We start from the raw sequence: 26,116 nt of genomic DNA on the forward strand, positions 1-26,116 counted from the left end.
GCCCTCGCCTCCGAGAACTACATTCTATTAGGAGACCACAACTTCCACCTTGAAAACAAACACGACAGTAACACCACCTCCCTTCTGGACAACCTGGCCAATTTCGGACTCAAACAACTTGTTGACACCCCCACCCATGTAGCCGGACACACGCTCGACCCTATCTTCACCTCCAGCAAGCACATTTCCTTTGATCGCACCACAGCTCTACATTGGACGGACCACAGCTGTGTTCACTTCAGCTACAAAACCACTTTGACCCACACCCGCCCACAACCTATTCCTCGGAGAAACTGGAACAAAATCACCTCCGACCAACTCCTCACATCACTCAACCAAAACCCTCCCACCCTCTCATTGGACCCTAACCAAGCGGCCACCAAACTCAAGCAATGGATCACCCACAGCGCTGACGAATTAGCACCCCTGAAAAAGCACCAGATCAATTCAAGCAGCAAAAAGGCTCCCTGGTTCAATGATGACCTTAAAAAATCAAAGAAGCTATGCCGCACATGGAAAACATGGAGAAAAAACCCATCCACCGACAACATGGCCACCCTCAAGGCAGCCACCCGCAAACACCACCAATTGATTCGTTCCACCAAGAAATCAGCATTCAAGGATTGTCTCGACAACAACGCCCACAACAGCAAGGAACTCTTCAACATCGTCAAAGAATTCACCAACCCCACCGCAGCATCTAACGACATCACTCCCTCCCAAGACCTCTGCGATGCGTTATCCTCCTTCTTCTACAACAAAATTGCCGACATTCACAACAGCTTCGAGAACACCTCCTGCGAACAACATTCCCCACCCCCCTCAGATCCTACACCGCCAACCAACAACCTCAGCGCCTGGAACCCAATCACCACTGAAGACACTATCCGCCTAATGAACTCAATCCACTCTGGCTCGCCAACCGACCCCTGCCCCCACCACATCTTCAACAAAGCTAACTACATCATTGCACCCCACCTCCGCGATGTCATCAACTGCTCGTTCAACTCTGCCACCTTCCCAGAAAGCTAGAAACACACCGAACTCAGCGCCCTCTTGAAGAAACCCACAGCAGACCCCTCTGAACTAAAAAACTACCGACCCATATCCCTGCTCCCTTTCCCCGCCAAAGTCATTGAGAAAGCCGTCAACAGCCAGCTCGCCGCCTTCCTTAAAGCCAACAACTCCCTCGATCCCTCTCAGTCCGGATTTCGAGCCAAACACAGCACCGAAACCGCCCTCATCGCAGCAACAGACGACATCCGATCACTACTGGATAACGGAGAAACAGCGGCCCTCATTCTACTCGACCTCTCCGCCGCTTTCGACACAGTCTGCCACAGCACCCTTATACAACGCCTCAGCAACATCGGCATACAAGGAATAGCCTTGGGCTGGATCATCTCATTCCTCGCCGGGAGAACCCAAAGAGTCCGACTTCCCCCATTCATCTCAGAGGCCACTGAAGTCATCTGTGGCGTACCACAAGGATCATCACTCAGTCCCACCCTCTTCAACGTTTACATGAGTCCCCTCGCATCCATCGCACGCCAACACAACCTTAACATCATCTCCTACACCGACGACACCCAGTTAATCCTTTCCCTCACCAAAGACCCTAACACCGCCAAAACCAATCTTCACGAAGGCATGAAAGAAGTAGCCGAATGGATGAAACATAGCCGCCTAAAACTCAACTCAGACAAAACGGAGGTGCTCATCCTAGGATCTTCCCCCTCTGCCTGGGACGACTATTGGTGGCCTTCCGCTCTGGGCACAGCACCCATACCCCACGCACGTAACCTTGGCTTCAGCCTGGACTCCTCTCTCTCGATGTCCAGACAAGTCAACGCAGTCTCATCCTCCTGCTTCAACGTACTTCGTATTCTCAAAAAGATCTTCCGCTGAATCCCCCTCGAGACAAGAAAGACTGTCACCCACACACTGGTCACAAGTCGACTGGACTATGGTAACACACTATACGCCGGAATCACAGCAAAATTACAGAAAAAACTCCAACACATCCAAAACGCATCAGTGAGACTCATATTGAACATTCCTCGCCAAGATCACATCACCGGACACCTAAAAGACCTCCACTGGCTTCCCTTCAACAAGAGAATTGTGTTCCGTCTTTTCACCCATGCACACAAGGCCCTCTACAAACTAGGACCCGAATGCCTCAACACTAGACTGTCCTTCTACACACCCACCCGCCAACTAAGATCGTCCAATCAAGCCCTCGCCGCAGTCCCGCGCTTCCGAAAATCCACCATGGGTGGCAGATCCTTCTCCTTCCGGGCGGCCAAGACCTGGAACTCACTCCCCACTCACCTCCGCCTTACTCAAAACCACATCTCCTTCAGAAAAGAACTTAAGACCTGGCTATTCGACATAAAATGAACCCCCCCCCAAGCGCCTTGAGACCCTCTGGGTGAGTAGTGCGCTTTATAAATACCTGAACTTGAACAAAAGGAGAGCAGGAGGCAGAGTTGTCCCTTTCCTTGGAGAAGACATTTCTGGAGTAATGCGACATCTCGTTATATAAATTGCCACATTTTGTATCGTTGACGGAGCTGCCCATGTTTGAACCGCCAACGTGGAGAGAGCCAACGTCGACGCGACTGTCGTCGAAACCATTGTCATCAGGCTGGAAGCTGTCGACGTCGTCGACATGGTCACCGTCAACATCCTCACCGTCGGCATCCTCGTCGACGTGGGAGTTGTCAGAGTAGACGTAGACGACAGAATGAAAGGTAGCTCTGTGTGTGGCGTCGTCGTCAAAGCCGATAGAAACTCTTGTCGACGAGCCCATTGACAGAGCTGAAGCAGACGCCGGTAAGGCTTTAGAAGTCGTCGTCGACGGTATTGATGTTGTTGTCGTCGTCGACGAGTGAACTTTTCTGTCAGCTTTACCCTCCGGTGGGATGAAGCTGTTTTTTTTGTAATTTTTCGCCTTCTCAGAAGGAGGAGAAGAAGCAGAAGGCACATGGCTGGTCTCCTTCACAGGTGCCACATCTACAGCAAGTCCTTTCCACTCCTTTACACCACGGTGAGGAGATTTGATGGGACTACTCCCGTCAGACCTATCAAAGGTCATTTGTGAGGCTTTCGAAGGGGGGTCTGAAGTAGTAGAAGGTGAAATACCTACCCCATTTTTGTGATCTCCTCGACGAAGTAGCAGATGAAGCATCATCACTGTCACTGGAGACAGGATCTGTCAGTGTCTTTAGTTTCTGAAGCCAAGTGAGTAGACGTCCCTCACGGTCCCGCAAGGTCTTGGTGGAGAAGGTCCGACAGATTTTGCAGTCAGTAGCTTTATGGTCAGGATACAAACAATAAATACAGTCTTTATGTTTGTACTCCACATAAAGTCTCTTTTTGGAGCAGATGGCACAAGCCTTGAAAAGAGCCTTCTTATCCTTGTCTGACATGATGAATTTGTGAAGAGTTGAAGTGAAAAAGTAGTTGAAGTTAAAGAAAAACTGAGCAGAGCTCAGTGGAGACTCCCTTACACAACGAGCGGTAGAAAATCTGAGGCTCTTTCAGGAAGGTTCTGAGGGGTGAGGCTGTTCCGATTGGCTGTTCAGTTTATTTGGTCTCTTTTACAAAAAGAGGTGGATATGCTACAAAATGAGATGAGGCCTAGGACTTATTCTTTTTTTGTGCCTATTTCTATGGTGGTTTTTATTTACCGGGACTCCCATATCGATGACGGGGAATGATACAAGCAATGGAAATCTATGAAAGTTTCAATACTGGAGTAACGGTGCATCCTCGACCTATGACGGATACCGGTGCATCCTCGACCCCATGACGGATAGCGGTGCATCCTCGATCACATGCCAGATACCGGTGCATCCTCGACCCCATGACAGATAGCGTTGCATCCTCGACCCCATGACGGATAGCGGTGCATCCTGGACCCCATGACGGCTAGCGGTGCATCCTCGACCCCATGACGGATAGCGGTGCATCCTGGACCCCATGACGGATAGCGGTGCATCCTCGACCCCATGACGGATAGCGGTACATCCTCGACCCAATGACGGATAGCGTGCATCCTTAACCCCATGACGGATAGCGGTGCATCCTCAACCCCATGACGCATAGCGGTGTATCCTCGACCCCATGACGGATAGCGGTGCATCCTCAACCCCATGACGGATAGCGGTGCATCCTCGACCCCATGACGGATAGCGTTGCATCCTCGAACCCCATGACGGATACCGGTGCATATTCGCCCCCATGATGGATACCAGAGTATCCTCAACCCCATGATGGATACCAGTGCATCCTTAACCCCATGATGGATACTAGTGCATCATTGAACCCATGAGGGATACCGGTGCGTCATTGACCCCATGATGGATACCAGTACATCCTCGACCCCATGACCCCATCCTGCAGGACGTCGGTAACTCCTTTCTTGCACGATGTATCCCAGCATCTTCTTGCCATAATGTTGGATGACAACAACTCACTGATACCACAAGAGATCCTCTTAATCCTTTGCACCACGCTGCATCACAGTAAGTGCTTGTCACAGTGCTGCATCCCTGTAACTGCCTGATGCTACTACTAGAACCATCGTCACTCCATGGATCGCAGTAACTCATTCCTACCTGATAATATGCTGACTTCTAGTAGCACCTGGTCACTCCCCGCATAGGAGTAACTCCATGCCCCACAGGATGGACGCCAGAACCTCCTTACCACCATGCAGAAACTCCCAGTAACAAAGTGCACTGCCAGTAAGTCATAGTCACTACCCTCCTTGCAACTAATCACGCCAAATCACAGTAACTGTTTGTTACTGTACTGAATACCAGGGACTGCCTGTTGCGATGCGGACTTCTAGTAACTCTTTGCCACCTGCTGGATGGAACTCATTGCCCCCAGGATATTTATTTATTTTATTTATTTATTTATAGTGTTTTATATAGCGCGGACATGACCCGTGGGTATCAGAGCGCTTAACATATGGAAAACAGATTGACATAGTGGTAACATTTATAGCAACAAAACATATATAGAGGTAGGGCAGAGAGCTATCAGGGAGGTTAGAAAGGGGATTACCTAAGGACATAGAAGAATTAAACAGTTGACATTATGATAGCAATTATAGCAGCAAAAACAAATCAGGTGTGGGAGGTAATGTGCTGTCTACGGTGATTAAGGTAAGATATATTCCTAACGCCTAAGTAGTTAGTATTAGGGAGTGCCTATGTTTAGGTAGTGTCATAGTCATGCAGTCAAGTTCTATGAGGTAGTATTGTATATTATTAACAAGTCAATATCGGCGTAATAAGCCATAAGAGTAGTGAGGGAATAGTTGGATGCATCGAACATAAATATTAACAAGTTCAAGGTAAGGGTGATATCTTCCGGTGAACGGTATAGCATAGATATCACCTAATAGTGAGGTAGTAATAGGTTGTAGAGCCGATGCTTGGGTGGCATCAGTCGTTTGTCTTATTGGTCTTCCAAGTGTTCGTGGTGACTCCAGTCCTTTTTGGCAGAAATGTTCGTATCACAAGTCTGTGGGCATCTCTATATATGGTATTTACTCATCATGTGGCTTTTCAGTTCCCTTTTAAAAGCTGCGGTATTTTGAATCCTCCTGATGTAAGGAGGGAGTGAATTCCAGACTCTGGGGGCCGCTCCTGAAAAAGCTCGGTCATAAGTCTTTTTTTTATGGAAGAATGCCGGCCGCAATAGCAGCTCTTTAGAGCTTCTTGTTGTTCTGTTGCCTCCCGATATCTTAATTTTCTTGGCGAGGTACCTCGGCATGTTGTAGTGGACCGCTTTATGTGTGATGCAGGCCATCTTCATTTTAATTCTAGCATCATAAGGTAACCAGTTTAGAGCCTTCAGGTGAGGAGATATGTGGTCGAATTTCCTAGTTCCTGTGATGAGTCTTGCCGCTGCGTTGAGACAGGCTTTTAGTGGTGCAGTGGATGTTTTCGGTAGGCCAGCTAATGTGGTACAGCCATATTCGATCCTCGAGATAACTAACGATTGGATGGCAAGTTTTAGATCTGCTTCAGAGATAAAGGGCTTCAGTTTCCTTAGATAGTTTAAATGGAAGCGGGCGCCCTTGGCCATCAAGTTGATGTGTTCTTTCATGTCTAAGTTCTTGTCTAGTGTAATTCCTAATGCCAGTAATCCTTTGCCCCAGGATAGATAACAGTAACTGCCTGATGCAATACTGACTTCTAGTAACTCTTTGCCACACGCTGGATGTGAGTAACCTATTGACCCAGGATGGATGGCAGTAATCCCTTTCCCCCAGGATGGATACCAGTAACTACCAGAGAATATGCAGACTTCTTGTAGCAACTTGTCACTCGCTGGATGTGAGTAACTCATTGCTTCTAGGATGAATGGCAGTAATCCCTTGCCACCATGCAGACACTCCTAGTAACCAACTTCAATGCCAGTGAGCCAGTCACCACTCTCTGCGCAAATACCCATGCTAGATCCCAGACACTGCTTGCCATCACGCCTTTACTTCTGCTGAACCCCAATATCTCAGCTCCTTGCTACCATGCGGGATGCTAGTAACCCTTAGTGACCTGCTGCAACCCAAAACTCCTTGACGCCTGCTGGATGCTAATGACTGTCACTATGATGCATCCCAGTAACTCCTTCCAAACACGATGTATCTCGAAAACTACTTTCTACCACTGCTAGATGCCAGTAACCCCTGGGAATTTGCCAGATCCTAGTAATTTTGTACCACCTCAGCCCATTACCTTCCCACCATGCTAGATCCTGTTACCCTTTTGATACCACTGTGGATTCCAGTAAGCTGTTGCCACCCCATGCTGGATTCCAGTAAGCCCTTTCCCTACATCCCCAAATGCTCGATTCCAGTGAGCCCTTGCCACCCACCTCCACATGCTGGATTCCAGTGAGCCCTTGCCCGCCCCATGCTGGATTCCATTAAGCCCTTGCCGCCCCCGATGCACCATTCAAGTAAGCCCTTGCACCCCTCCCCCTTGCTAGATACATGTACCTCCTTGCAATCTGCTGAATACCAGTGGCCAAGTGCTGGACCCAATGTCTTGCCACAATGCTGGATGCCAGTCACCCGTCATACAATGTTAGATGTGGGTAACCAATTACAACCACGCTGGATGGCAGTAAGTCCTTGATACCAAGAGGAATTCAATTAACCTCTAGCCACCACGCTGGTTGTCAGTAACACCTAAGAACCAACATTAATGTCAGAAATTTATAAACCGAATGTTGGATGTCGATAACTCAAAAAAACACGCCTGATCCTTGTAAAGCCTTGCCACCATGGTGGATCACTTTTTGCCATCTGCTGGATCGCAGTGACTCTGTGCTAACATGCAATGCTTAAGTAATTACTTGTCAACTGCTGAATTCCAATAGCTCCTTTTCACCTGCTAGAACTCATTACCTCCCTGCCAACTGCAGGATCCCAGTATCTAGTTGCTAGATGGCAATAGTTCCTTGCCATCAGAGTAGATGCCAGCTGCTCCTTACCATGCTGGACCCACTAGCTTTTTGCCACGCCACGGAATGCCAATAACGTACGAGTTACCTACCTTCGGTAAAGATATATCTGGTAGAGACGTTGTCAAGCCGCAGATTACTTAACTTAGAAAATCCCCAGGCATCAGACTGGATCTGGAAAATTTTCCGCAGTGGCACCTCGGCGCGCCGGGGACGGCGCCAAACAACCCCACCCTGACGTCATCCATGTACGTGACGTCAGCGAAATCATACAAGTCCCTCCAGGCACGCTAACGTCAGTTTTCTCACATGCTGCTCTTTCCTTCTCAAAGTATTCCAGGAAGAGTCAGTCAGCAAAGTGGTGAGGCGATGCTACTGCAAAGTGTTATGTTGGATGGAGTCATCCAACATGACCCGGCATAAGACTATGGCTGCCATTCAGATCTTTAACGTGCAAATTTAAATTGTTGTTAAATATGAAAACCTGTCGCCTCCGAATGTCATATTTCTTTCCCTGTGGTATGGTTCGACCCACAGAATCAGAACGACATTAGCAAGGGATTGTAACAGATAGGGCTGTGACGCTCCTTCAGCCGCTCATTGCACCAGTACCCGGAGACTCCCAATACTATGTGAGTAGCAAGGCACTGGGACTTGAACAGTGCTGTGATGATCCAGATCTCCTCTCGCATGATATTCGAGAGCAGCAAGGCACTGGGACATTAACAGACCTGACTAGTGATGATCCAGCCCCCCTCCAATCACATGACCAAGGTGCTGCTTCATTTATACCGTTGCCCTTGCAGCAGTCCTCTCAACTGTGACCGGAATGCAGAAAGGCACAGCTAACAATCAGCACTCGACTTTACCTTAGAGCAACAAGGCACTGGTACAGACACGGCTGCAATCCTGCCGACACCCATCGTCTGGTCTATAATTTCAGACTCTCTAAAGCGGCAGAGGAGTGAGGCACTGGTACAGACACGGCTGCAATCCTGCAGACTCCCATTGTCTGGTCTATGTCAAGTCAAGTCAAGTCAACATTTATATAGCGCACTACATACCCAGAGGGTTTCAAGGCGCTTAGGAAGGGGAGGTGGATTATTTGTCAAATATCCACGTCTTAAGCGGCAGAGGAGTGAGGCACTGGTACAGACACTGCTGCAATCCTGCCGACACCCATTGTCTGGTCTATAACTTGAGACTCTCTAAAGCGGCAGAGGAGCGAGGGTCTGGTACAGATACGGCTGGAATCCTGCTGACAACCATTGCCTTGTCTATAACTTGAGACTCTAAAGCAGGAGGAGTGAGGCACTGGTACAGACACTGCTGCAATCCTGCCGACACCCATTGTCTGGTCTATAACTTGAGACTCTCTAAAGCGGCAGAGGAGCGAGGGTCTGGTACAGATACGGCTGGAATCCTGCTGACAACCATTGCCTTGTCTATAACTTGAGACTCTAAAGCAGGAGGAGTGAGGCACTGGTACAGACACTGCTGCAATCCTGCCGACACCCATCGTCTGGTCTATAATTTCAGACTCTCTAAAGCGGCAGAGGAGTGAGGCACTGGTACAGACACGGCTGCAATCCTGCAGACACCCATTGTCTGGTCTATAACTTGACTCTGTAAAGCGGCAGAGGAGTGAGGCACTGGTACAGACACTGCTGCAATCCTGCCGACACCCATTGTCTGGTCTATAACTTGAGACTCTCTAAAGCGGCAGAGGACCGAGGGTCTGGTACAGATACGGCTGGAATCCTGCTGACAACCATTGCCTTGTCTATAACTTGAGACTCTAAAGCAGGAGGAGTGAGGCACTGGTACAGACACTGCTGCAATCCTGCCGACACCCATTGTCTGGTCTATAACTTGAGACTCTCTAAAGCGGCAGAGGAGCGAGGGTCTGGTACAGATACGGCTGGAATCCTGCAGACAACCATTGCCTTGTCTATAACTTGAGACTCTAAAGCAGGAGGAGTGAGGCACTGGTACAGACACTGCTGCAATCCTGCCGACACCCATTGTCTGGTCTATAACTTGGGACTCTCTAAAGCGGCAGAGGAGCGAGGGTCTGGTACAGATACGGCTGGAATCCTGCCGACACCCATCGTCTTGACTATAATTTCAGACTCTCTAAAGCAGGAGGAGTGAGGCACTGGTACAGACACTGCTGCAATCCTGCCGACACCCATTGTCTGGTCTATAACTTGGGACTCTCTAAAGCGGCAGAGGAGCGAGGGTCTGGTACAGATACGGCTGGAATCCTGCTGACAACCATTGCCTTGTCTATAACTTGAGACTCTAAAGCAGGAGGAGTGAGGCACTGGTACAGACACGGCTGCAATCCTGCCGACACCCATCGTCTGGTCTATAATTTCAGACTCTCTAAAGCAGCAGAGGAGTGAGGCACTGGTACAGACACGGCTGCAATCCTGCAGACACCCATTGTCTGGTCTATAACTTGACTCTGTAAAGCGGCAGAGGAGTGAGGCACTGGTACAGACACTGCTGCAATCCTGCCGACACCCATTGTCTGGTCTATAACTTGAGACTCTCTAAAGCGGCAGAGGAGCGAGGGTCTGGTACAGATACGGCTGGAATCCTGCTGACAACCATTGCCTTGTCTATAACTTGAGACTCTAAAGCAGGAGGAGTGAGGCACTGGTACAGACACTGCTGCAATCCTGCCGACACCCATTGTCTGGTCTATAACTTGAGACTCTCTAAAGCGGCAGAGGAGCGAGGGTCTGGTACAGATACCGCTGGAATCCTGCTGACAACCATTGCCTTGTCTATAACTTGAGACTCTAAAGCAGGAGGAGTGAGGCACTGGTACAGACACTGCTGCAATCCTGCCGACACCCATTGTCTGGTCTATAACTTGGGACTCTCTAAAGCGGCAGAGGAGCGAGGGTCTGGTACAGATACGGCTGGAATCCTGCCGACACCCATCGTCTTGACTATAATTTCAGACTCTCTAAAGCGGCAGAGGAGCGAGGCACTGGTACAGACACTGCTGCAATCCTGCCGACACCCATCGTCTGGTCTATAACTTGGGACTCTCTAAAGCGGCAGAGGAGCGAGGGTCTGGTATAGATACGGCTGGAATCCTGCTGACAACCATTGCCTTGTCTATAACTTGAGACTCTAAAGCAGGAGGAGTGAGGCACTGGTACCTCTATAGCTGGGGGACCTGAGGTGATCCCGGGGGTAGTGGGGACGCAAGGCTCTCCCCGAAAGAAAGCATCATACTGATACCAGTACTTTGTTTTCAGAAGAAAAGAATGAGCAGCAGTAAGCCGCTCTGTAAGGGACCATCAATAACATCATTGGTCATTAAGATCTTGGCTGTGAGAAGGTGTCAAAAGGGAAGGGACTCAAAATATTCTTCGAAACCCCCACCCATATTTCTAATAATCATATTGCGGATACATTTACACGTTAGTAAGGCCTGACTGACCAGAATAGTACGTTGGGCAATCATTTATTTAATTTCATTTTGAAAAGGGTAATAGAATTTACTCACAATGTTTAAAGACCACTGTTCTATAGCAATGACCTTGCCGCAGCCCATAACTCACCTGTAGCCTGCGAATAGGTAGGTGCCGGTAATACTAGAGCTTTAAACCTGCTGCCGCCCATTACGTTCACCTATAACCTGAGACCAGCAAGGTGCAGGTATTACTAGGTGCAACTAGAGCTTTACTCCTGGAAATGTACATCTCCTGCAGTCCTTACTCTCGACTGTGGCCTGAAAGCAGCAAGGTGCTCAAGAGCTTAGACTCTGCTACAGTTCACTCATCTTGCCTGTATTATGAGCAAGGTGTTGGCACATCTAGGACTTTCGACCTGCAGCTGCCCTTCTTTTGGTCTGTAACATGGGAGTAGGAGGATGCTGGTACAAGAGGTGAGATGCTGCTGCACACCCTGCCTGTGTATAGAGTGAAACACCCTATATGATGAGGTGAGCTGGGTGTCTGCTACCAAAGGTTCACTCCGAGCAGCAGAGAAGAGGTGCAGCTAGAGTGGTAACCTACATATGTGTGGAAAGACAGGATATAAATGCAACACACAATGCAAGAGACTTACTTGCGATCAAACTCCCTGTAAGCATCCCGCAGCCAGCCAAGGGAAGGCTTGTTCTCGCTGGTGAGACCATGGTGAAGGTAAACTAGAGTGTAGTCACTCTCGACATACTGGTCAAGAGTGTGCTTCAGGTACCTGGAACAAAGCACAAGCCATGTCTTTAAAAAAATATAAACGGGCAAGAAACTGAAGAGGAACAAAGGAAGAAGTCGAGGAACAAGGGAAGAAAGCGTGGGCCAAAGGAGAAAGGCGTGGGACAAAGTAGAAAGGCGGGGGCCAAAGGAGAAAGGCGGGGGCCAAAGGAGAAAGGCGGAGGCCAAAGGAGAAAGGTGGGGGCCAAAATAGAAAGACGGGGGCCAAAGGAGAAAGGCGGGGGCCAAAGGAGAAAGGCGGAGGCCAAAGGAGAAAGGCGGAGGCCAAAGGAGAAAGGCGGGGGACAAAGGAGAAAGGCGGGGGACAAAGCAGAAAGGCGGGGGACAAAGCAGAAAGGCGGGGGACAAAGGACAAAGGCGGGGGACAAAGGCGAGAACAAAGGAGAAAGGCAGGGACAAAGGAGCACCGCCATGGAAAAAAGAGGTGCAAGTAAGAAAGAAAGGCCTGCAGGAGAGCAGGAAAGGGGCACAAGCAAGGAACAATGGTGGCGCAGGTAAGGTACAAAGAGGGCGCAGATGAGGTACAAAGGAGATAGGCAAGTACAGTTAAACTAACAGTAAAGAATATACTTTACAATGAGATCTCTAACTGGTCATATTTAGAGAAAGGGCATGAACTGTGGCCAATATGGCCTATTATGTCCACAAAGAGATCATCAGACCATTCCCGTGGAAACGGACTATAAAAATCACAGAAGTTAAGAGGTGTTAATTTAGGCAGATTCTCTGCTCTTCCTAACTGGGACAAAGGAGAGTAGGTCAGAGAAAATGAGCCACTACAAGGGGAGTAGATCCTTTTAGGAAACGGGGCCCTCAAACAGCCTTGCGGGTGTCTTGCTTCATGATAGGGCTTGCTCCTCGTCTAGCCCGCCGAGCAATGCCCGACGGGCACCCTCAAGGAGGCGGTTTATCGGAGATCTTTTTACAAAGCTGTGATGTGAAGTGCAAGATAAGGGCTCTTTGTGTAGATTGAGGAAACGTAGGTGTTGATGTAGTGATTCGTGACTTGAAAAAGGCTAGGCAAGTCTCAAATCAAATTTTGATCTAGGAGTATGCCTGACTTATTAAAAATATGATGTCACTAGTGGGGACAATGATCCTTGGGGACTTATAAGGTCCACATGTTTCATGCGATCAATTAGTCAAGAAGTGATATAGGGCAAAATTCTTCAGGACAGTAATATTTATGACTAATCTACACAGATTCTGGGACCAAGGATGCAACAAGTAGTGTCCCTAAAAGGGGACCTGCAGATTGTAAAATCACTGACCTGAAGGAGGAAGATATGAAAATAAATCATAAAACAGCAGCATACAGAGCAGTCTTGTATAGACCTTGTAGAGGCTGCAATACGAGCATGCGTGAACTTGTGATGTGTTTGTAACAGGTAGTGATAGGAACCAAGTTAGACAAACATGTGACACATACATAAAAACATTTAGATGGTGGTTTCAAACACTGTGGTCAAAAAGGGGAAAATACTCACCCAATGTAGGTGATGTCATCACCTCCTCAAGAGAAACACTGAGATAAACACTATAAGAAATTGCGTGCTGTTGGAAAGTAACATTTTAATCTAAAATTTGTAAGTGAGCCCAGGGGGAGGAATAATAACCTCCGTTCACATGGTGGAAAGTCAAAGATCCAGCACTCACGTCATCCATTGCAGAACTTCACCAACGACCTACCCCATCTCATGTGCCTCGGGAGTGAGGACTTGGAGGTGGTCGTTCGGTTTACAAACCCTCTATCCAGCCCAAATTGGTGACTAGTGTGAAGTGGTTACTTGCTGATCAAAGGTCAGCAGTGATTGGCTGGGGATCGTGGGCGCCATCTTGTAGTGGGTTAGGAGCCCATGTATCACACGGATTGTTGCTAGCAATTAATGTGACAGGGTTGAAAATCGTAAGAGCGCTCCCACTGAATGTGGGCATGTATGCAGTAGAAAACTGACAGGGACAAATAGAGCTTACTCGCACTGAAGTAGTGTAGTCCAGTATTGATCATGCGGTGTCTTTATAGAGTCGGATAACCCACTGGGTTCCGGCCAATAGCCAGAGGTAGAACGCGTGTGTCATGGTTACGCCCATGGTAGAGGTGGAACGTGTTGCCAAAAAGGAGAACACACACAATGTGTGAAATAGCATATTGTCAGATAGAGATTATCGAATGATTAAATAATTATATTTATAAGGATTAAAGAAGGGTAAGACTATAGCTTTATATTTAGTTAGGCGATAAGCATGAAATATAATTTACAACAACTTATTCTGAAAAGAGGTGTTCTTATCATAAAATCATATTTAAGTAAAAACTCAAATCAGCAAATATTTTTGCTTATAATATGAACTTTTTGTACAAGTAAAACAATTGGTTGGCTTGGTGAGATGTCTCAACAGCCTTTGTTTTCTATGTACATTTCAACTACACTTAAATGATCTCAGTATACACCACCCGCTCGAGCTCAAGTGACTCTGACGTACACTGTTTATATCAATAAAGACACGTTATACTCAACAAGAGGGAAGCTGAAGAACAAAGGGGACAGGTGAGCTACTAAGGGGCTTTACAAGGTATCAAGGGGTACTGTGCTCAAGAGTGGCAGCGGTACAAAGTAATGGGATTTGTGGCTTGTATGGTAGGTGTAAGATATCTTTTGGGAATTCACTGGACATATCAGAGAGTTTGGATTATATTTTGCAACCATAACTGCCACTTTGTGTTTTTTTTTTTTATTAACAAATCTGTTTTTATTGTTTATATTCCAAACAATGGCACGTATGTTAGTACAGAAAATACCAGACAGGACTAATAATATGCACATCAGTTTCAAAAAACCAGAAATAAATCGTACATTTGTCCAATCGGCTGCAGTTAGGACCACATAGATTAGATTCAATATTTCACCCCTAAATCTTTCACGTGTCTACTTCAGAGCTGTCGTCGTCATGTTCGGGTATAGGCTCACATATGTTTCCCCTATAGATGTTCCACGCTGCCCATATTTTGGTCCATTTTTGGGGACAGCCCCGAGTAATATAGACCGTCCTTTCGGCCATCATGGCCGAATCCATATCTTTACACCAGGTCGTTCGTGTCGGCAAGTCTTCAGTTCCCCATTTCTGCGCTAGATTGCGCTTTGCCACCATGAACCCCAGTGTTCCACTTTGTGTTTTTAAAGAGAAGTTTAGAGGATTTTTTAAAACCTGCATTAAGGTTATACACATATCTGCCAAGGCTAACCAGGACTTCACTTTAACTGTCTTCTGCTGTTAATTCAATCTTTGTTGGTAATATACTACATCCAACTTCTGTGCCCCTCCCAAACAGATGTGCATGAAACTTAAAAGCTAAGTAAGCTAAGCATTTTAAACTCTGCCAAAGCGGTTACTAAATCGATGATATTTTTCCCCCGTTCACTTTGCACCGCTCACCATTGCTAGAATCGCAATGGGTTTCGAACACTGGGCTTCGCTAACTAACGGCCAGACAAATGTCATCAACATTTATGAAACACCACCAAAGTTATAACATAAAAATTGTTTTACCTCCCCTTTTAATTCTGTCCATCCTTTTTTTAACTTGCGGAATCGGACTGTACCTCAGAAAACGACACTTGCTAAATCATTAATAAATGTAATGTGGATTTGTCAAAAGGCACCTGTCATTAGCAAATGAACACTTTTTGAACCCCTTCCTTTTAACTGTGCACAGCCACATTAATTTGAAAATACCAAGTGTAGGCTGAAGATGCCAAGGGGCTGCCACATTTTGCACAAATATGTCAACGGCGCTAAACTTCCAGGCAAACCAAGATAAACACCTTTTGCGGTGTCAAGAGCTAACCCACTTAAGGCCATTTGAAGCCCACCCAACACATTTTCAATACCCACATTTCTGAAAAGAAAAACAACTGCACAGCTTTACGCTAAAAAAGGCACAGCTCGGAGTAAAGTGCTAGTTTCATGCCCAGTTTTGCATCACTCAGCAGTTTTGAGCAAAGATTCCTGTGGGAGTTACAAAATAAAGGAATGGATGGCCCTTCAGGTTATATATGAATGTATCACTCGGTCACTAAGAGCGAGGGTCCTGGGTCCCACACCGGCTGTGCATGGCCAGAGGCTGTGTGCAGTGGGGATCACTGTCCCGAGCTGGGTTGGACGTGCCCAGAGGAGTGGAAAGTTAGATACACAAACTCACTGAAAAAACAGATTAGCTAGGGTTCTGCAAACAACAAAAATAAAAGCACCGTCATTCTTAATTATGGCCTGCCCCCCAGGCACCCCCATAAGTGACACGCTCACCATGTTTTTTGCTCTTCGTAGACATGTCTCCTGTAAAGGTGTGCACTGAACACTGCAGGGCGGTGACTGCTGTGTGCTGCATACCATAGCTTCGAATGTTGGTGTTTTTTCAATATTTTGTTTGCAGAGTCATAACTAAACTTAAAGTGTGTGTTGTTTTTGGGGCAGGGGGTTTCCCAGTGTAGTGGTCTTGTGGTTGTGATAAACAGCGCAGAGAGAGGGAGAACCTGTTTTGCTGCAGTCATTGCTGCGTAACATGGTCTGACTGCGTAACGTGGTCACTGCCTGCGCACCAACGTGGTCACTGCCTGCGCAACTTGGTCACTGCCTGCGCAACTTGGTCACTGCCAGCGCAACGTGGTCACTGCCAGCGCAACGTGGTCACTGCCAGCGCAACGTGGTCACTGCCAGCGCAACGTGGTCACTGCCTGAGCAACGTGGTCACAACGTGGTCAATGCTTGCGCAAACATGGTCACGGCCAGTAAACTACCTTTAGTACGCAGATTTATGTCCGCATACCGTTACTTCGCAAGCGTTACTACGATTGCGATTTTAACATTGTGTACCATTACTACGCATGCGTTGTTAGAACGCATGCCTTGTAATGGTATGCTATCCACATCGTTGTTTGGAAAAGGAGGCGCTTCAGTTTCCAAACAACGAGGTGCAGCACTGATGATGCAGGAAGACAGATTACAGGAATCAGGCATGACGGAAAAGAGAGGGACCACGGGGTGAGAGGTAAGTGGGGCTGTGTGGTTTTTAGGGTCGTGCAGGGTTGTGTTTGTATAGTGTAGAGTGGGGGAGGGTCGTAAGTGGGGCTGTGTGGTTTTTAGGGTCGTGCAGGGTTGTCTTTGTGTAGTGTAGAATAGGGGAGGGACGTGCAGGGGGTAGTGATTTAGGGTAGAGGTGTGGTGTTTGTGTAGTGTAGGGTAGTGTTTTAGGGTATAGTGGAGTTTTGTGGAGAGGTGTGGCTCACTGGTTAGAGGCGGCAGACCCGAGTGCAGAGAACGGCCCGGGACCAGGGTTCGATTCCCGACGCGGCAGGGTCTTGGACCAGGATCAGCGGACTGATAATTCTCACATCGGTGCCTACTCCGACCAGGGAGCACACTCGGCAACTCTGGGCATTAGCTTGCCTCATCTCCACAACGGCCCCACACAAACGCCGGGGATGCCTGGTTTCACCTTGGAGACCCCCAGGAGGGACTATCTCACAGGGAAAGCCAGGACGGGTTCCCCAGCGGTCTATAGCGCTACGAGGCCTCCGGGTAGCAGTGCGCTTTACAAGACACAACAATTTACAATAGTGTTTTAGGGTTTAGGGTAGTGTCGGGGGTCGTGCAGGGTAGTGTTTCAGTGTAGGGACAGGACTGGATGTAGGGGTAGGGTCGTGTTGAGGAGTAGTGTTTTAGGGTTTAGGGTAGTGTCGGGGGGTTGTGAAGTGTAGTGTTAAAGTGTAGGGTCAAGGCAGGGGGAAAGGCGAAGGTCGTGTAGGGGGTAGTGTATTAGGGTTTAGGGTAGTGTAGTGGGGTGTGAGTAGTGTAGGGTACTGTAGTGTGTGAGTGTTTGGGTGATTTTAATGCAATGTTTTTAATTAGCATAAACCATTTGCGTTATAAATGCATGCGCAGTTAAAACATGCAAAGTAATGGTTTATGCGAAGTAAAAACATCGCACTAAAATCGTGCGAAGTATCGACATACATTCGTCACGACCGCCTGCTCAACGTAGTCATGGCCGCCTGCGCAACTTGGTCACGGCCGCCTGCGCAACGTGGTCACGGCCGCCCGCGCAACGTGGTCACGGCCGCCCGCGCAACGTGGTCACGGCTGCCCGCGCAATGTGGTCACGGCCGCCCGCGCAACGTGGTCACGGCCGCCCGCGCAACGTGGTCACGGCCACCTGCGCAACTTGGCCACAGCCTGCGCAACTTGGCCACAGCCTGCGCAACTTGGCCACGGCCTGCGCACTCTGCGAAGAGGCTCCGATGGCAGCTCTCAGCAGTGGTGTGGAGCTTTGAGCCATCACTAAGCTGATCTGGGTCTCCCAACTATCATTTTATATGCTGTGCAGTCTACGTTATCTCTTTAGTTGTTGGTATATCTGGGGTCGGGGTTCACCTTCTCTTCTTATCAGAAAGTACAAATGAATTGATTACCCACCTGTAGCAATTTCACCAAAGAAAAAAGCTGCTAGGAGAAGATGAAAGAACGAGCGGGGGAAGCAGTGTGAAATGAGAGTGGGAAGCGACAGAAGAACGAATAGATGAAATGAGGGATGGAAAAATGAAACTATAGAGATATAGAAAAGGGAAAGATGGGGAGGAGTGAGAGACATACGAAGATGGTGACAATAGGTGAGAAAGCGAAGAATGAATGACAGGCGAGAGAGCAACAAGCTCGAGAAACAAGAGGAAGAGAGAGCAACCTCACCCCAGAAGCTTGACATGGTCCAACTGGTGACTTGGCGGCATCCGACAGGTGCTGAACAGAATGATTTTGCGCCCATACTTGTCATCACCTAGGAACAGAAGAGGTCAGAGGAATCACAACTATTGTCCCATGGCGATCTGTTTCAGGCATGGGAACATGTGTTAAAACGGCCACATCTTAGACATGACCAGTTCAGTACAGCAGAGTCAAAGGCAGTTGCGAACACTGATAAACAGAAGGATTTTTGAACACGGTTTGAAACAAATGCAAAACGCTTAATATACAGATATACTGCAGTGCCTAGGAGTACAGCTGGGGGCATGTGGCGATTTACAATGACCATCCCGCAGCCAGTTTTATTAGTAACCAGTGAGCATGTTATGACTTGTTCCCATTTTTTGTAACTATCTCAGGAGTGGGGAGTTGGTGAGAATGAGTGAGTGAAGGGAAGCTGAAACAAAGCGGTCACGTGCCCTTGCAAGGAAACAGAGACCACCGAGGGGATTGCTGGTTTACTGTGCTGTATTCTAAACCACAAAAAGCTTACTTAACAGACGCACTCCAGCGCCTAGGATTTACAGGCCTTTTTCATTACAGTCGGAGAAGCACAGGTCAAGCAGCCTCTGGGGCACGGGAGGGAGCAAACAACAGCGTGAGGAGGGTGATCGGGGACAGGATAAGAAAAAAGGAGTGGGGGGAAGAGCAACTTCACGATGATCCGAGAAGCACAGGGCAAGCACACACGGGATGGAAAAGCAACAGCGGGAGGAGGATGATTGGGAGACAGGACAAGAATCCAGATAAGAACATGATTTACAGCCATGTTTACAGAAACGTTGCGGCGCTCGGAGTGAGTGAAAACAGAAACGCTCTGGAGGTGGGCTCTTAAAGAAAAAGCTCCTAAAATGGTCATTAAATAGGAGGAGTGGATGGATAGTAGTAATTGGTCCATGCTCTCGGTGAGGGCTCGACACAGGAAGAGGCATGACGCAGGTATGCCATGGACAAATGTGGAGAAAGATTAGGCGAACGATGATGGAGCCAGCAAATGGGAATCCTATGGGCGGGCTGAAGCCCACAAAGTATATACAACATGCCTCTTTCGAGACAGCGCATGTGCTTAGAGCCGAGACCTAAAAAGATTAAGTGAAAGCAAAAAATGCTATTTACGTTACTAACCCTACATTAACCAGACAGCAGTATAGGGGTATAGCTATAATCTGTCCAGGGCTCCACAATTAAAGACGAGATACAGCCCTCAGATAGCACACAGGTAGAGTACTTTAATCAAAGTATAGCTCCAAGTGGGTGAGTGCTGGAGCTGGTAAGTGCTGAACCAAAAGTCACGAGCACAGCATTAAAACAGGAGCCTCTGGAATCAATAGCAGAATTCAGAGAGTTCTCCAAAAGAGCAAACTAAACAACCAGAATGCCCTCGGACTATAGACAGGTAATGGCGTCGCAATGCAGGACCGCCACTCACACAGGGGGCCACCACTCACAGGGGGCCACCACTCACACAGGGGACCACCACTCACACATGGGGCTAGGGGCCACCACCCACGCAGGGGGCCACCACTCACGCAGGGGCAGGGGCCACCACTCACAGGGGGTCACCACTCATTCAGGGTCAGGGGGCCACCACTCATGCAGAGGGCAACCACTCACGCAGGGGGCCACCACTCACGCAGGGGCCAAAACCAACACCAGGTGTGTGCACTCTACGGCAGGTGATTCTGCTTCAGCAGCAAAGCCAGCACATGCAGACAGCCGCAGACTCAAAGAGGGCAGGTGCCAAAGCCCATACATGCGGACAGTCGCAGACTGACGGAAGGCAGTGGCCAAAGCCAGAACATGCAGACAGTCGCAGACTGACGGAAGGCAGTGGCCAAAGCCAGAACATGCAGACAGCCGCAGACTGAAGTAAGGCATCAGCACACGCAGATAGCCGCAGACTGACAGAAGGCGCGGCCACAGCCAGCACATGCAGACAGCTGCAGACTGACGTAATGGAGAGGCTAAAGTCAGCACACCCACAGCCGCAGACTGACAGGAGGCAGGGCCCATATCCAGCACATGTGGACAGCTGCAGAATGACAGAAGGCAGGGTCAATATCCAGCACATGTGGACAGCGACAGACTAACAGAAGGCAGGGGCCTAAGCCAGCACACGTGGAGAGCCGCAGACTGACAGAAGGTAGGGCCCATATCCAGCACATGTGGACAGCCGCAGAATGACAGAAGGCAGGGTCCATATCCAGCACATGTGGACAGCTGCAGAATGACAGAAGGCAGGGTCCATATCCAGCACATGTGGACAGCTGCAGAATGACAGAAGGCAGGGTCCATATCCAGCACATGTGGACAGTCACAGACTAACAGAAGGCAGGGTCCATATCCAGCACATGTGGACAGCTGCAGAATGACAGAAGGCAGGGTCCATATCCAGCACATGTGGACAGCTACAGAAGGCAGGGCCCATATCCAGCACATGTGGACAGCTGCAGAATGACAGAAGGCAGGGTCCATATCCAGCACATGTGGACAGTCACAGACTAACAGAAGGCAGGGTCCATATCCAGCACATGTGGACAGTCACAGACTAACAGAAGGCAGGGTCCATATCCAGCACATGTGGACAGTCACAGACTAACAGAAGGCAGGGTCCATATCCAGCACATGTGGACAGCTGCAGAATGACAGAAGGCAGGGTCCATATCCAGCACATGTGGACAGTCACAGACTAACAGAAGGCAGGGTCCATATCCAGCACATGTGGACAGCTGCAGAATGACAGAAGGCAGGGTCCATATCCAGCACATGTGGACAGCTGCAGAATGACAGAAGGCAGGGCCCATATCCAGCACATGTGGACAGTCACAGACTAACAGAAGGCAGGGTCCATATCCAGCACATGTGGACAGTCACAGACTAACAGAAGGCAGGGTCCATATCCAGCACATGTGGACAGCTGCAGAATGACAGAAGGCAGGGTCCATATCCAGCACATCTGGACAGCTGCAGAATGACAAAAGGCAGGGTCCATATCCAGCACATGTGGACAGCTGCAGAATGACAGAAGGCAGGGTCCATATCCAGCACATGTGGACAGCTGCAGAATGACAGAAGGCAGGGCCCAAATCCAGCACATGTGGACAGCTGCAGAATGACAGAAGGCAGGGTCCATATCCAGCACATGTGGACAGCTGCAGAATGACAGAAGGCAGGGTCCATATCCAGCACATGTGGACAGCTGCAGAATGACAGAAGGCAGGGCCCATATCCAGCACATGTGGACAGCTGCAGAATGACAGAAGGCAGGGTCCATATCCAGCACATGTGGACAGCTACAAAATGACAGAAGGCAGGGTCCATATCCAGCACATGTGGACAGCTGCAGAATGACAGAAGGCAGGGTCCATATCCAGCACATGTGGACAGCTGCAGAATGACAGAAGGCAGGGTCCATATCCAGCACATGTGGACAGCTGCAGAATGACAGAAGGCAGGGTCCATATCCAGCACACATGGAGAGCCGCAGACTGACAGAAGACAGGGCCCATATCCAGCACATGTGGACAGCTGCAGAATGACAGAAGGCAGGGCCCATATCCAGCACATGTGGACAGCTGCAGAATGACAGAAGGCAGGGCCCATATCCAGCACATGTGGACAGTCACAGACTAACAGAAGGCAGGGTCCATATCCAGCACATGTGGACAGTCACAGACTAACAGAAGGCAGGGTCCATATCCAGCACATGTGGACAGCTGCAGAATGACAGAAGGCAGGGCCCATATCCAGCACATGTGGACAGTCACAGACTAACAGAAGGCAGGGTCCATATCCAGCACATGTGGACAGCTGCAGAATGACAGAAGGCAGGGTCCATATCCAGCACATGTGGACAGTCACAGACTAACAGAAGGCAGGGTCCATATCCAGCACATGTGGACAGCTGCAGAATGACAGAAGGCAGGGCCCATATCCAGCACATGTGGACAGTCACAGACTAACAGAAGGCAGGGTCCATATCCAGCACATGTGGACAGTCACAGACTAACAGAAGGCAGGGCCCATATCCAGCACATGTGGACAGTCACAGACTAACAGAAGGCAGGGTCCATATCCAGCACATGTGGACAGTCACAGACTAACAGAAGGCAGGGCCCATATCCAGCACATGTGGACAGCTGCAGAATGACAGAAGGCAGGGTCCATATCCAGCACATGTGGACAGCTGCAGAATGACAGAAGGCAGGGCCCATATCCAGCACATGTGGACAGCTGCAGAATGACAGAAGGCAGGGTCCATATCCAGCACATGTGGACAGCTGCAGAATGACAGAAGGCAGGGTCCATATCCAACACATGTGGACAGCTGCAGAATGACAGAAGGCAGGGTCCATATCCAGCACACGTGGACAGCTGCAGAATGACAGAAGGCAGGGTCCATATCCAGCACATGTGGACAGCTGCAGAATGACAGAAGGCAGGGTCCATATCCAGCACATGTGGACAGTCACAGACTGACAGAAGGCAGGGTCCATATCCAGCACATGTGGACAGCTGCAGAATGACAGAAGGCAGGGCCCATATCCAGCACATGTGGACAGTCACAGACTAACAGAAGGCAGGGTCCATATCCAGCACATGTGGACAGTCACAGACTAACAGAAGGCAGGGCCCATATCCAGCACATGTGGACAGTCACAGACTAACAGAAGGCAGGGTCCATATCCAGCACATGTGGACAGTCACAGACTAACAGAAGGCAGGGCCCATATCCAGCACATGTGGACAGCTGCAGAATGACAGAAGGCAGGGTCCATATCCAGCACATGTGGACAGCTGCAGAATGACAGAAGGCAGGGCCCATATCCAGCACATGTGGACAGCTGCAGAATGACAGAAGGCAGGGTCCATATCCAGCACATGTGGACAGCTGCAGAATGACAGAAGGCAGGGTCCATATCCAACACATGTGGACAGCTGCAGAATGACAGAAGGCAGGGTCCATATCCAGCACACGTGGACAGCTGCAGAATGACAGAAGGCAGGGTCCATATCCAACACATGTGGACAGCTGCAGAATGACAGAAGGCAGGGTCCATATCCAGCACACGTGGACAGCTGCAGAATGACAGAAGGCAGGGTCCATATCCAGCACACGTGGACAGCTGCAGAATGACAGAAGGCAGGGTCCATATCCAGCACATGTGGACAGCTGCAGAATGACAGAAGGCAGGGTCCATATCCAGCACATGTGGACAGCTGCAGAATGACAGAAGGCAGGGTCCATATCCAGCACATGTGGACAGCTGCAGAATGACATAAGGCAGGGCCCATATCCAGCACATGTGGACAGCTGCAGAATGACAGAAGGCAGGGTCCATATCCAGCACATGTGGACAGCTGCAGAATGACAGAAGGCAGGGTCCATATCCAGCACATGTGGACAGCTGCAGAATGACAGAAGGCAGGACCCATATCCAGCACATGTGGACAGTGACAGACTAACAGAAGGCAGGGGCCTAAGCCAGCACACGTGGAGAGCCAGAGACTGACAGAAGGCAGGGCCAATATCCAGCACATGTGGACAGCTGCAGAATGACAGAAGGCAGGGTCCATATCCAGCACATGTGGACAGCTGCAGAATGACAGAAGGCAGGGTCCATATCCAGCACATGTGGACAGCGACAAACTAACAGAAGGCAGGGGCCTAAGCCAGCACACGTGGAGAGCCGCCGACTGACAGAAGGTAGGGCCCATATCCAGCACATGTGGACAGCTGCAGAATGACAGAAGGCAGAGTCCATATCCAGCACATGTGGACAGCTGCAGAATGACAGAAGGCAGGGTCCATATCCAGCACATGTGGACAGTCACAGACTAACAGAAGGCAGGGTCCATATCCAGCACATGTGGACAGTCACAGACTAACAGAAGGCAGGGTCCATATCCAGCACATGTGGACAGCTGCAGAATGACAGAAGGCAGGGTCCATATCCAGCACATGTGGACAGCTGCAGAATGACAGAAGGCAGGACCCATATCCAGCACATGTGGACAGTGACAGACTAACAGAAGGCAGGGGCCTAAGCCAGCACACGTGGAGAGCCAGAGACTGACAGAAGGCAGGGCCAATATCCAGCACATGTGGACAGCTGCAGAATGACAGAAGGCAGGGTCCATATCCAGCACATGTGGACAGCTGCAGAATGACAGAAGGCAGGGTCCATATCCAGCACATGTGGACAGCTGCAGAATGACAGAAGGCAGGGTCCATATCCAGCACACATGGAGAGCCGCAGACTGACAGAAGACAGGGCCCATATTCAGCACATGTGGACAGCTGCAGAATGACAGAAGGCAGGGCCCATATCCAGCACATGTGGACAGCTGCAGAATGACAGAAGGCAGGGTCCATATCCAGCACATGTGGACAGCTGCAGAATGACAGAAGGCAGGGTCCATATCCAGCACATGTGGACAGCTGCAGAATGACAGAAGGCAGGGTCCATATCCAGCACATGTGGACAGTCACAGACTAACAGAGGGCAGGGACCTAAACCAGCACACGTGGACAGCCGCAGAATGACAGAAGGCAGGGTCCATATCCAGCACATGTGGACAGCTGCAGAATGACAGAAGGTAGGATCCATATCTAGCACATGTGGACAGCTGCAGAATGACAGAAGGCAGGGCCCATATCCAGCACATGTGGACAGCTGCAGAATGACAAAAGGCAGGGTCCATATCCAGCACATGTGGACAGCTGCAGAATGACAGAAGGCAGGGTCCATATCCAGCACATGTGGACAGCTGCAGAATGACAGAAGGCAGGGTCCATATCCAGCACATGTGGACAGCTGCAGAATGACAGAAGGCAGGGTCCATATCCAGCACATGTGGACTGCTGCAGAATGACAGAAGGCAGGGTCCATATCCAGCACATGTGGACAGTTGCAGAATGACAGAAGGCAGGGTCCATATCCAGCACATGTGGACAGCTGCAGAATGACAGAAGGCAGGGTCCATATCCAGCACATGTGGACAGCCGCAGAATGACAGAAGGCAGGGTCCATATCCAGCACATGTGGACAGCCGCAGAATGACAGAAGGCAGGGTCCATATCCAGTTCATGTGGACAGCTGCAGAGTGACAGAAGGCAGGGTCCATATCTAGCACATGTGGACAGCTGCAGAATGACAGAAGGCAGGGTCCATATCCAGCACATGCAGATACCCACACACTAACGGAAGGCAGGGGGCCAAAGCCAGTACACGCAGATAGTCGCAGACTGACCGAAGGCAGGGGCCTGCTGCTGCCAAGAACTGGCAATCGAGGAACAGAAGAGAAAGCAAATAGCGGATTGTGAACCAGGAGCAGAAAGGAGAAGCAAGCAGCACAGTAGTTTGTGAAGAGTGCTAACTGTGTGGACCAGGAAATTATAAAAACAGATTAACGTGGGGGGTGCCAGGTCACAGACGAACCAGATGCAGTCCCCTCATTTCTAACAGTTAACGGAGAATGCCAGCTTGAAAGGAGGATGCTGGCTGCGCACTCCTGGAGGAGTAGAGGGGAAGACATCTAGGAGAATGTAGGAGAGGCATCTGCAGGTGGGACCGGAAGTGAAATATCAC

General features: G+C 49.4%; 1 protein-coding gene across 1 annotated transcript in view; it reads right to left on the reverse strand.

Moving 5' to 3' along the window:
* Positions 1-26,116, reverse strand: part of ARHGAP1 (Rho GTPase activating protein 1) — a 199,499-nt gene that overhangs the window by 62,797 nt on the left and 110,586 nt on the right. The window contains exons 4-5 of the mRNA XM_086959671.1: positions 18,471-18,558; positions 11,581-11,712 (exon numbers count right to left, since the gene is read on the reverse strand). Coding sequence (XP_086815797.1) covers positions 11,581-11,712; positions 18,471-18,558 — 220 coding nt within the window. The remainder of the gene's footprint in view (positions 1-11,580; positions 11,713-18,470; positions 18,559-26,116) is intronic.

This window comes from Lissotriton vulgaris, chromosome 2_2 (genome assembly GCF_964263255.1).
Source record: "Lissotriton vulgaris chromosome 2_2, aLisVul1.2, whole genome shotgun sequence".
NCBI classification, from domain to species: Eukaryota; Metazoa; Chordata; class Amphibia; order Caudata; family Salamandridae; genus Lissotriton; species Lissotriton vulgaris.